At 39.3% G+C, this 12,341-nt stretch overlaps 1 protein-coding gene across 4 annotated transcripts in view; it reads left to right on the top strand.

Annotated features, from left to right (window-relative positions):
• The window catches only part of lrrc7 (leucine rich repeat containing 7), a 76,103-nt gene that overhangs the window by 40,356 nt on the left and 23,406 nt on the right, over positions 1-12,341 (top strand). For all 4 annotated transcript variants that reach the window (XM_044362328.1, XM_044362326.1, XM_044362329.1 and 1 more), the window contains exons 7-18: positions 769-832; positions 1,511-1,585; positions 1,711-1,855; positions 3,368-3,440; positions 7,101-7,230; positions 7,363-7,478; positions 7,780-7,849; positions 9,017-9,116; positions 9,409-9,533; positions 10,465-10,683; positions 10,833-10,955; positions 11,594-11,705. In XM_044362328.1, coding sequence (XP_044218263.1) covers positions 769-832; positions 1,511-1,585; positions 1,711-1,855; positions 3,368-3,440; positions 7,101-7,230; positions 7,363-7,478; positions 7,780-7,849; positions 9,017-9,116; positions 9,409-9,533; positions 10,465-10,683; positions 10,833-10,955; positions 11,594-11,705 — 1,352 coding nt within the window. The remainder of the gene's footprint in view (positions 1-768; positions 833-1,510; positions 1,586-1,710; positions 1,856-3,367; positions 3,441-7,100; positions 7,231-7,362; positions 7,479-7,779; positions 7,850-9,016; positions 9,117-9,408; positions 9,534-10,464; positions 10,684-10,832; positions 10,956-11,593; positions 11,706-12,341) is intronic.

The raw sequence follows: 12,341 nt of genomic DNA, 5'->3' as shown, positions 1-12,341 counted from the left end.
AATGTTTCCTGTTCAACATCATGTAGCAGAATTTACCCCCGTGTTCATATCCACGCGACGGCCACAAAAGATGCCACTACCACAGCACAACTGATCCTACTTACAAGTATTGTGTGTTTATGCGAAGCCTGATATATCTTATTTGTCTGTGTTGTAGACCTCTGTTGTTGTCCAAAAAAAACAGGTCAGCTCTTCACTTTCTACTGAAGTTACTTGAGAAATTTACAATGTAGTACAAAGTCAAGAGGTTGTGATATGTAGCACAACAAGTTTGCGAAGCTCTATAAATGGAACCGCATTCTAGCTCATGCTCAGTGGCGTCTGCATTACACAGCACTACTCTCAGGAGACTGAAAATTGTTGTGTCTTTGGTGCCGTTTCTAAACAAACTACCATGTCCATACTCTTCAGGATGAAGGAACATGTCACCCCGTGCAACAGTGTGGCTCATTAATGTGTTTTTAATAGTACTTGGACAACAACAAAGATCTATACGATATATCAGGGTTTGGAAATACATACGATACTTGTAAGTAGGATCAGTTCATGGCTGGTTTGGCTCTGCATATGAGATTTGCTGATGATGGGAAAGATATAATATGAGGTTGATGAAGGGGTACTTTAGCTAATCTAATTGGGACCTGCATACATCAGACAAAAAAAAGGTTGGGAACCACTGCACTACAGGATGCCACAGTATTATTACCAGGTGTAGTTTCATATTGAATTGTAATAATCAATGTATTGTATTCACTCCTCTCCTATCAGGTCCATCCACAGACTGACACAGTTGGAGAGGTTGGATCTGGGTAGCAATGAATTCTCTGAACTGGTGAGAGTGTTTGCTGTTTACAAGTTCACAGAAGTGCTGTGTATTTGTGTGTACATTTGACATCGAGATAATCCTTTCTGTCTATGATAAGAAGCTCAAATATTAATGTCTCAGTAGTCATATGTGCATTTACTAGTTGAAACGTCTTTATATGTGAGGACATGGACAGGAAATAAGGTGGAAGGAGAAGAGAAGAGTCAGAAATACAGATGCTGTGTCCCATTTCAGGGGCTGCCTACTTCAAAGTTCACATTTCAAGACCCAGTGCGGCATTCGGTGAATCCTCTGTAGACCATCTCATTTAGCAATGAGGCACAGGCTCAGTTGGACCCTGAAATGGGACACGACGACATGGTGGAGGAAGAGAGGGCTGGATGGAAGAGAGACTGACAGGATGTGGCATCAGGGTCAGACAGGAAGTCGGTTTTGACAGGAGTAGGTTGGCTGTATATGGTCTGCTTCCTGCCAAGAGAGAGAAGGCATGGAGGGTGCCAGTCTCACCCACTCTGCAAACATTTTTTTTTGCTTTATTCATGTCTGCCAAAGTGGAAGTCTTCTCTGGATCCAATAATTCAGATTTTTAGGTCTCCTACTGTGTACTTCCATGTGCATATTTGTTGTTGTTAAGTTATGTTCGGTCAGTATGTGTTGATATGTTTTACCCTGTTTGCATGTTAGCCGGAGGTGTTGGAACAGATCCACAATCTAAAGGAGCTGTGGCTGGATAACAACTCTCTACAGTCTATACCAGGGGTAAGAACACTTTCAGCTCTCACAGTGAAAGAAAAAGCAGCACTGGAAATATTTAAATGACATTTTTATTTCATATTTATTGCATTATTTAATTTCCCTAACTCTCCATTCTCTCCCCTCTGCAGTCGATAGGGAAGCTTCGTCAGTTGCGGTACTTGGACTTAGCTAAGAATCGTATTGAGTCATTGGACACAGACATTTCAGGCTGTGAGGCCTTAGAAGACCTCCTGCTATCCTCCAACATGCTGCAGCACCTCCCTGACTCTATAGGTGGGCACACGCACATGCATGCATACACAAGGATACTCATAAACATTCACAAGCTGTTAAAGCTACCTCCACAGAACCAAAATGATCTTACTGTTGTGCACTTTAGAGAGGCATTTAAATCCACACCTGCTCAAAGGAATAGAAATTTGCTTATTTGCTTTCATGCCAAGAGTTGGTTTAGAAGATCGATACCATTCTCATGGTTGTAAGGTAATTATGAAACAGCAGCCAGCAGCTGGTTAGATTAGCTGAGCATGAAGACTGGAAACAGCTAGTTTGGCTCTGTCAAAAGGTAACGAAATCCACCTACCCCGTTAGATAAAAGTAGATAAAACTGGGGCTTCCCGGGGGCATTCTGGCAATGAAAGTAATTACAAAAACACTGTTGACACATGCTTACGTCATAGTCTCCGTCTTAGCCCACTCCTTCGCTACTGTTGCAGCTGTTAAACGGTGGATAAATTGTTATGAGCATCAAACAACCCCCGCAAAATGACTCGTTTCATTGTCACAATTTGAACCAATTTAGTCTGATAATATTTGGAAAGTCTAGACGAGCCACACGATTAAATTATTTTATCCCCTTTCAAGTTAGCAGAGAGCTAACCGGAAGTCTGCATTCATGCATTCATCCGGCCAGCGCAGGAATGTCAAACCCGACACCAGATTAAAAACTCTGGTACACTGTGAAATACAGAGAGATTTATCTGGCAGTGATTGGGCTTAATTAGCATTGTGTGAACTTGTTTGGCGAGGACTTGAATGTAACAGACGTTCATTTATATGTAAAAGTTCGACACTGTAGGTTTAAAGAGCATAACTGTACTGTCTATGGCTCAATTCCCGGCTGCGGGACCCTTGTTGCGTGCCATACTCCTCTCTATCTCACTGTATTTCCTGTCTGTCTCCACTGACCATCAAATAAAGGCAAAAAGCAGATAGATAAAACCACAACATTTTTACACGGTTTTTGTACAGATTAAACAAATGGAGGTATTTCATGAACTTTAGAGGAGCTGGTCAGATGATTTTTTCACCTTTGTACAGCACCAGAGTTGCTGTTTCCTCCAATTTCCAAGCTTTATGCTAAGCTGAGCTAACCTGCTATTTGTTGCTTCATATTTAACAGACAGACATGAGAGTGTGATTGATCTTCTTATTTATCTCTCTACAAGACAGTGAATTAGCATGTTTCTCAAAATGTTGAACTATTCCTTTAACCCCTGACGGACCTGTGCAGTGGCCAGCAGGGGAGAACTGCAGCTGTGTTGAACTAATCCCGGGAATGAGTGTGTCTAACTGTGCGGATGTCAGTTAGCAGAAAAAAGTGCAAATGAAATGACAATACAAATGAAAGAATGTGAAGCGTTTGGTGTCAACTTTTGTGATTAATAACGTTAAAAGAAAAGGATGTTAGCTTTCAGAGCTCGGTGTGTATTTGTTCTAAGATCAGAGTTACTTTGAGTGGTTGCGTTTGTGTGTCTGTACGTGTACGTTTGTGTGCGTTTGTAGGAATGTTGAAGAAGCTGACGACTTTGAAGGTAGATGACAACCAGCTGACCTCACTGCCTAACACAATCGGGAGGTAAGAAACCAGCACACGCAGACGCACACACATGCACACAAAGCAAAAACGGATCATAAATCCCAATTCAAGCCATTCAAGCAGAAACCACCTTCAACATTCTGTTTTTTCTGTCAGATTAGATTTTCTTAGCAGATTATTGTTTATCTTTGGTGGGTTGTTGTTTTTTCTTGTGTATTACTGTTAGTTGCTGTGTTGTTTTGCTGGCTGATGATTGGGGGGTTCTGTGTGTTGTGTTTGCTGCGTTGCCGTGGCGTTAGTGCGAAGCCAAAGCAAGGGTGAGTAACATTAGCCTTGTGGATCCAGGGGTGTGTTCAGAGATAGACAGATGTTCAGCTGCGTCACAGATACAAACACACAAGATTAATAAACACATGGGGCTGTGGGAAACATCTTCGATTCATTCAAATTACATGCAAACATGAATTTTAATTCAATTTCAATGCATAAAGTGATAATTCATGTTTACCTCCCATGATTTTTTTTCAATATTTGGGCTTAATATTTGCATAAAATCCAGATCTTGATTTGAAAATGAGCTGAACCCAGCCCAGCTAAAACCTACAGGGTTGAGACGGAAATGATTGCATGTAAAAGGATTACAGTAATGTGTTTACAATAATTCTTATTATAATCCATCACAGTGCAGATTCAATCACAATAATCAGATTAGTTGCTTTTGAAAAAAGAAAAAAAAAAAAGAGTAAACATCTGTTGAATAAAGCAGAAACGTTTTTGAAAGGAAAATACAATCTGGATTCAAAATGACTGAGTCTTTTTGCATAGAGCAGAGATCTCACATAAACATTAAACTCTGCTCACATTATAGACTGCAAATAAGAGTAATTTGCCTTTTTAACTCCGTGGTTGATAGATTTTTGGAAGAAAGGTAATCCAAACAAGACTCTAACAGAAATATGTTTGATTAAGAATACATTTTCCTTTAACTTAACTTTTCCTTTCTGCAGTTTGAGTGGTTACATGGATTACGTTTCTAATCACAGTACGAATCAGATAATCTGTGATGGATTACATTTTCAAAAGACTCTACAGATGCTATTTACTGACATGTACTGTTTTTCACTGTGTGTAACGCTTTGTATCTGAACACTCTGAAAACATTTTGTCTTTCTGAACAAGTCCCGGGTTTTAGCTTCAATAAGTAGTACTGTAGATCCATTACTTCTCCTGTGATAATACCATAAACACCTTATAATATCCCTCGCTTACCCCTCTAATTGATTAAGGTTTTCTTACTAATGATGAATGTGATTCCCATCATTACCCCTCTGTACATAGGACAACTGTGTTTTCCTAACTTACTCATATTAATAGACTCATACTTACATATTTATGGACAAATGTATCTATGTAAAGTCAAAGCGCAAATGGATATGTGTACTATATATATATCTGAGTATACTGGTGAAGTAATACAAGCTTCATCCCTTTACTTCAGCCAGGACGACATCCTGTTCCCCTCTAGCTATTTTAGCACTACAGCATACTGTAGATACTGAATACTATAAATGTATCAGGCTTAAATTATAGATAAGTTACTTCTTTTTACTTTTGTACAGTCAAAAGTGACTATAACAGAACAAAAAGCAGGTAATCTTACCCTCAGATGTCCACTGGATGGGGCTCAGAACAGACTGCTTCTTCTGCAGCCACATCCCAATATTATTTAGTTGTTTTCCTGACATTTCTGTGTTTTTTATCTATAATATTAAATTGCAGTTCATTTTTGTTCCGTTTGGTAATGTTTTGTAGCTGTACTTTACTTGTTTTAATTACTGTATGCACTATGGCATTTTACCTTTATATTAAATCTATATTTACTGAATTGTGTAGCATTTCCTCTTCTTCTACACAAACTCTGGAGAACAAGTGACAGAAAAAGACAAGAAAAAATAATTTAGCTGCTGTACAAATTCAATAACAAAATAAGTAATTGCATTGTGTAATATTAATTCAATCTCAGATGTCAAAAAATGAATAAAAATCTGCATTTCTGTTCATTCACAAGAGTAAATTCAGCGATGCAAGTTGCTCCAGCAAAAATCGATCCAGAACGTAAGATTGTGAATCCGAACAGGACAACACATGTGAGCCCAACAAGGGTTGGAAGACATCAGCACACTGGCTTCAGTGGCAGAGCGCAGCCTCATCAAGTGGACATCAGGGTTTACGTTTTACATTCAGTCTTTATAATATTAGAGCTGTGAGAGGGGCAGTATATACCATGTTGAAGACTGAAATATGCACAGCTACTCCCACTGTAGCATGTACAGTAATGTACTGGCTATTTTTTTTATTTACCTAGACTTTTCCAGATATTTTTGTTCAGAAGAAATCTCAAGCTTAATTGCTGTGACTGATGTCTGTGAGTTCAATCTTGTGTAAAACTATATTTTTGCTCATTTAGCTGATACTCCAAACCAGAAGGGACTTAAGATTAGTTAAAAAATAGGTTTTTAGTTTCTTATTTAGCAAGTGCAGCACCCAAACAAACAGAGAGAGCTTGCATGCTGCAAACAAAAAGATTTGAATGAAAAAAACTTAACTTGAACGTACATCCTCTTGCTTTAAAGTGACAGCACTAACCACTGAGCTACTGTGCTTTCCCATGACACCTGCTATTGCGTTTAGATTTCAAGGCTGGCAGTACATCTAGATATAGGATAAGAAACTCTCCTCTCCTCTCCTCTCCTATTTTCTCCTCTCCTCTCCTCTGTCAGACCGTATGGTGGCCCAGATGGTCCGGGCCATTGGGAATAATAATAGCAGACTAATGCAATGTTAACAGTGACAGTACATTAATGTAAAAATGTTGTCTCATTAGCATTAGCCTGCTGTTAGTGTGCTGCTAGGCCAATGATGTCAGTCAAAGGGGGGTCAGGGAGCCCTGCAGAGGGCCTGCCCTGGATGTTACTGTGAATGGAGAAGTTGAGATCCCAGTTGAAGAATGTCAGGCATCAAAGAGGGAAAAATGGGACAAAAAAGATGAAGGGTGGTCAGCAAATGAGACCAAATGAAATTAGTTTAATTGATGATTGATTAATGAATTGATTGATTCTTCAATGTGATGATCTTTTGCTTCTCTCAACGCTCTCCTCTTCTAAGTTGTCTGCTACAAAGACAAATGTTTCCTTCTCATCCTAACATGTTAAAGGATAAGGCTGGTGCTCTTCTATGTTTTTTCTCATTGTCAACAAATCCCATGAAAACACCAACGATGTGTCAATCTGTCAAAACTCTTCAACTTCCCTACTATGTCTGTGGCTCCCAGCCCCGAACCTATCTGTTCCTCCTGAAGACATAAATGGAATAAAACAGACTATTTCACAGCAGCAGGATGGTATATATGTGTGTGTGTGTGTGTAACATGTCAGCCAGTGCAACAGTGTGGCACATTGATGGAGTTATATCAGGTTTTGGGTGCAGGCAATAGTTGTTATAGTAGGATAAATTCATCGCAGATTTCGGTCTTTTCACAGGTTTTGTTGACAATAGAAAAAATATAGAATATTACCATCCTAATCCTTTAAAACTCACATCTAAATCATCTGAAGTTGCAGCAGAGATTTTACAACCTGCAGAATAATTTCTTCTCTGTCTTTGTCATGTTCTCTCTTTGCATCTGTTCCTTTCACTCAGTCTGTCTCTGTTGGAGGAATTGGACTGTAGTTGTAATGAGTTGGAGTCGCTGCCTCCCACCGTCGGCTACCTGCACAGCCTGAGGACCTTCGCCGCTGATGAGAACTTCCTGACAGAGCTGCCCCGGGAGGTAAGGAGATAAACACTATCTAACCTTGATATGAGTCATAATACTCTAATGTGGCTCAGGGAAAGAGCGTCTCTTATTAAGTACTAGCCTCCGCTGTAATGTGATCTGATGGATTATGGGTGTGTGTTTCAGATCGGTAACTGTAAGAATGTGACGGTGATGTCGCTGCGGTCCAACAAACTTGAGTTCCTTCCTGACGAGATCGGGCAGATGACCAAACTACGAGTCTTAAACCTCAGTGACAACAGGTATAGACACAAACACACACACACACACACACACACACACACACACACACACGACCAAACTATGACTCAGTAGTGACAATAAGTGTGCAAACACACACACACACACACACACGCATGCAACACTTTGTCAATGACCGTTTTTGCTTCTGTAGTCACTCTCACGGCCTGCAGTTACCATGGGAATGGATGAGTGTGTTGCCATGGTGACGTGCTCTGCAGGCTGTACAGTGTGTGGGCAGAAGAAACATCTCTCTTCTCTTTCTCTCCCCTCCCTTCCTCCGTATCTCTCTCTCTCTCTCAGGTTAAAGAATCTACCGTTTACCTTCACTAAGCTGAAGGACCTGGCAGCTCTCTGGCTCTCTGACAATCAGGTATCTCTCTCTCTCCTCCCACACACTCTCCCGGAGCCTGTACCCGCAGCACGAATACAATCAGCTACACACATATTAATCACATAACCAGGCTTTATTTGAGACAGGTTATTAGTAGATAAAGGCTTTCATTTTTAAGTTCTACGGGTTTATTAGTGTTTATATCATATTTTTTCTAAGAAGCCTCTCTCTCCTCTGATCTGCTCCCATTTGCCGTGTTAATATGCTGTTGCTGCACTTAATGCAAAAAACATCTTCTCTATTTGTTTCGGATTAAAAAACAAATCTTTTAATCCTTAAATTTCCCTGGAACACTTCCATCGTGAAACAGGTGAAGGAAGTGTTGTTTTATTATTTAATTAAGTTTTACTAGCCCAATAATAACGATAACTAAGAGCAAAAAGCAAAGTAGAGTGGGTCATAATGATTAAAACACTGTGTAACATCAGTGTTTATGTTAAAAATGAACTCAGATCAATAGAGTGTTGTGCAAGTACACATTTTACTGAATTTACAATGTCTGTCATTATTGTACAGTTATTGGTAATTTCATTTTCTCCCTATTTTTTCCTCGTTCCTTTGGGTCTGGCCTTTATTTTTTTTTTCAAACACAGCATATTTGCTTTCTGAGACTTGGCCATTACTTGATTGCTTTTATTTGAGAATTAATTATCAGTCTGAATTAGTTATGGAGCTTCAGCTTGTACAATGTGGATGCAGACTGGCCGGAGTTCATAATGACTAAAACAATCTGAAGCAGCTGTAGGTTGCATGGTGGAGTGAATGAAGCACATAGAGCAACACATTGCTGTTAATGATGATATTAAAGTATCATTTGTTTCAACTATACTAAGATTCAAGTTAATAATATTCTTCATGACATTTTAAAGTCATCTATGCCGCTAACAGTTTAATCAAGGTGTAATCACAGCTGATAAATGAAAGTGAATTCATAACAACACTGGATTGTTGTTGACCCGCTAAAGAAGAAAAGCAAATTTAAAATTCAAATGCAATTTGTAAAATGGCAGCGCAGCATGACATTTACATGTGAGACAGCATAGCTTTTAGGTCGGATTAGTTGTAGATGTGAGAGTAAGGAATAAATAGGATCGTTGACAGTTCATACAAGATTGCTAATCTAAATGTATGTGTCTGTGTTTGCAGTCCAAGGCTCTGATCCCACTGCAGACAGAAGCCCACCCCGAAACCAAACAGAAGGTTTTGACCAACTACATGTTTCCTCAACAACCCCGACATGATGAGGGTACAATCTGTGTGTGTGTGTGTGTGTGTGTGTGTGTGTGTGTCTCTCTTAATGTGAGGGCATGGTTAAATGTATGTTTTGTACTGTTACACTATTAATATAACAATATTAGCTTTTGTTAAACTGTATGATGTCATGTGTGTGTTTGTAACCATACATGTGTATTGAATGCTGCAAGATTTGTGTATACCGGTAAGTGTGGGTGTAAATGACAATCCACAGTCCTATAATGGGACCTCATCTTTGATGTGTGTGTGTATGTGTGTGTGTGTGTGTGTGTGTGTGTGTACAGATTACCAGTCGGACAGTGACAGCTTTAATCCTACTCTGTGGGAGGAGCAGAGACAGCAGAGGATGACTGTGGCCTTTGACTTTGAGGACAAGAAAGAAGAGGAAGACAACTCTGGGAAGGTCAAGGTCAGCTCTCTCTCTCTTTCTGTCTGTCTGTCTGTCTGTGTCTCTCTCTGGTTGGGAGGGATTATATGAGGTGACCAGGGTTTCTATTAGCTTTTTTGCAAAGACAATGATAACTGACTGGCCTTTGGAAAACCTCCAACTCTTGTTTTAGCATGTTGTTAGCTGTGTGGAAAAAACTCATTGATTAAAAAGTCAAAGGCACAAGACTCAAGGAGCATTGCTTTGCATAATTCATTATATTAATTCAACAACCTGAATCGATTCAGTTTCAGATTGATGATCAGTTTTGGATCAGTTCAGCTGGATGGTGCAGCTTTGTCCCTGATTGAAACACAGAAGCTTTCTAAATATATTACTGTACATCTCAGATCTCACCCCTCTGCAAACAGTCACTGAGGCTCATGAGTGCTGTAGTATTTAGAGCCATTTACTGTATATACAAAGGTGATGAAAAAGTTATGATTTCTCTGAGAAAAATATATAAATAATTTATCTGACCCTCCTTTAATATTGTTAAATAATCTAGGAGATTTTCATATTTTTGTGCTGAACCTTGAAATGATCTTTTAAGGTGAAGTGTGCAGTTTTTTTTCCCAAATTGCTATTATGTTTCTCTTGATTTCTGCAGTGTCTGAAAAAATACTGAGCAGTCAGTGCCACAATGAGGATGACAATGTTGCATGTTAGCGGAGGTTAAAAAAGTATACATAAGAAGAAACTAGCAAAAGACACAATAACAACAAAAAATACAAAACTAAACAATGAATAAGGAATGAGTCAAAGAAACATTTTAACAGATTTTATAATGTCTTGTTTTAGATTTTTTAAAGAATCATATGGCAGATTGACACTTTTTTTTTAGCATTCTTACCAAATGCTTGCTCAGTGTACGTCTCTTTTGGTCATTTATTTTCCATTTCCATCTTTGTAGGTGGAGATAAACCTAAAGCGCTACCCAACACCCTACCCTGAGGATCTTAAGAACATGGTCAAGTCAGTGCAAAGCCTCGTGGGTAAGAGCGTACACGCCGGACATGGACACCAGCACCAGCTGAGCACAGGCACCGCCACCTCGGCAGGAACCAACATGGAACACACACACCTCAGCAAAGAACAGTACGAACCACCGTGGCCCCTTCCTCCCAAAGAGGTAGAAAACACACACACATACACACACACACATTCCCAGTTACACACACTCATAAAACTCATAAACATTAAAGTGTATGATCATAAAGGTCTCTCTTTTTGCTCATTTGATGCTAATATCAATACATGACTCAAAATGGACTTTGACAGGTGACAGACAGAGAGATGCAGGACTTCTCTCAGACTCAGTTAATGGATCAGGGATCAATGCATAACTCTGGCATCGAAATTCCCAAGAGGAAGGACAAAGAGGACCTGACAGAGAGCTCAGAGGTTTGTCACGTGTACAAACGTACACAAACAAACATGTAGTCAAATAAGATTATGGCCACATTAGATGTTGTGTTTTTAGCCTTTCGAGAGGCGGCTACGCAACTTGTACAATCAGATTCATGTTTGTTTAGAAACTTGTCTTCTTGCCATGTGATTTTTACAGTTATCAGGGTAATATTTCACCACATCTATAAAAGGTTATACCTAAACTGAGTATTCAAATGAGCACACTGCAAATGTCACAACACTAGATTGTCTGATATTTCCAAAAAAAAGTAATGAATGGATTTACAGAGGCTGCTGAAAGATTAATCATACATCAGTTTACAAAGCCTCATATAGTTTATATTCCACTCTGTATGTGAAGCTCTTAAATATTCTGTCAACTTCTACACGATTGCCAGTTTATTGCTTAAACCTAATTATATCTCAGGTGATCCCACAATTATCTAGTTCCACAGACTGACAGAGCACCAAATGTTTGAGCTCCCTATTCAGTGCTATTTAGTTGAGAAACATGAAATTATTAAGTTTAAAATATTAATTCTGACCTGTTTACCTCCCACGACTTATTTGGCTGTCCAAGAATGTTCTACTCTGGCTAACCGATGAGAACTTGTGTGTTTTTCTTTCCAAAGGACTCGATGGGCGGCTCACCCAACGACATCCGTATCTCTGACATGAGGCCCACCCTGGTGGAGCCACCTATGTACAAACCAAAGGTGGTACTGCTGGGCAAGGACAAGAAAGGTATTGTGTGATACTGAATATGTCCATAAAAACATACAAAATAGCACTGAGGCAAACAGGATTAGGTACAAGGTTGCGCACATACAATACACACTGTCATTTAATGTGGTCTATTGTAAAGCGCTTGGGGCATGTTGTAATAGTGTTCATTAATTAGTCATGGTGGAGAGCGGATTCATTTCATAGTGAGTGAGGGAATACCATAAAGCTCTGCAGAATATCCAGATCCCAGTTATATGTTTCAGCTTTTAGATCGACCCTTTTTACTTATTTTGCCCTCAAGGCCTCAGTTTCATCCGAGGTAAACCTAATTTTACTGCCCTATTAAAAATCTGTCTTTATGCTCAAAATTATTTAGTGCCTTAATCCCATCCACCGTAAGAAACAGTTTATTATCTCTTCTCTGTGACGAACTGTAGCTGTGTCTAATTCCTGAGCTCCTGTTGCAACTAAATCAGGAAAAGCATGTAATCATGTAATCTACTTTTTCTTCAGGGAACTCACTGCAAAACAGTTACAGCTCAAACAGCTTGTCTGTCTTGGTGAGGGTAAATTCTTAATGAAGGGAAATTAATAAGAAGCTTCATTTTGTTTATTCTTTCGAGATTTAAAAAGGTTTGACTCATGAAACTGCCG

The sequence above is a fragment of the Thunnus albacares genome, chromosome 9, assembly GCF_914725855.1.
Source record: "Thunnus albacares chromosome 9, fThuAlb1.1, whole genome shotgun sequence".
Lineage (NCBI taxonomy): Eukaryota > Metazoa > Chordata > Actinopteri > Scombriformes > Scombridae > Thunnus > Thunnus albacares.
Note: the sequence above shows the minus strand (reverse complement) of the source record. Positions and strands in the feature narration are given on the sequence as shown.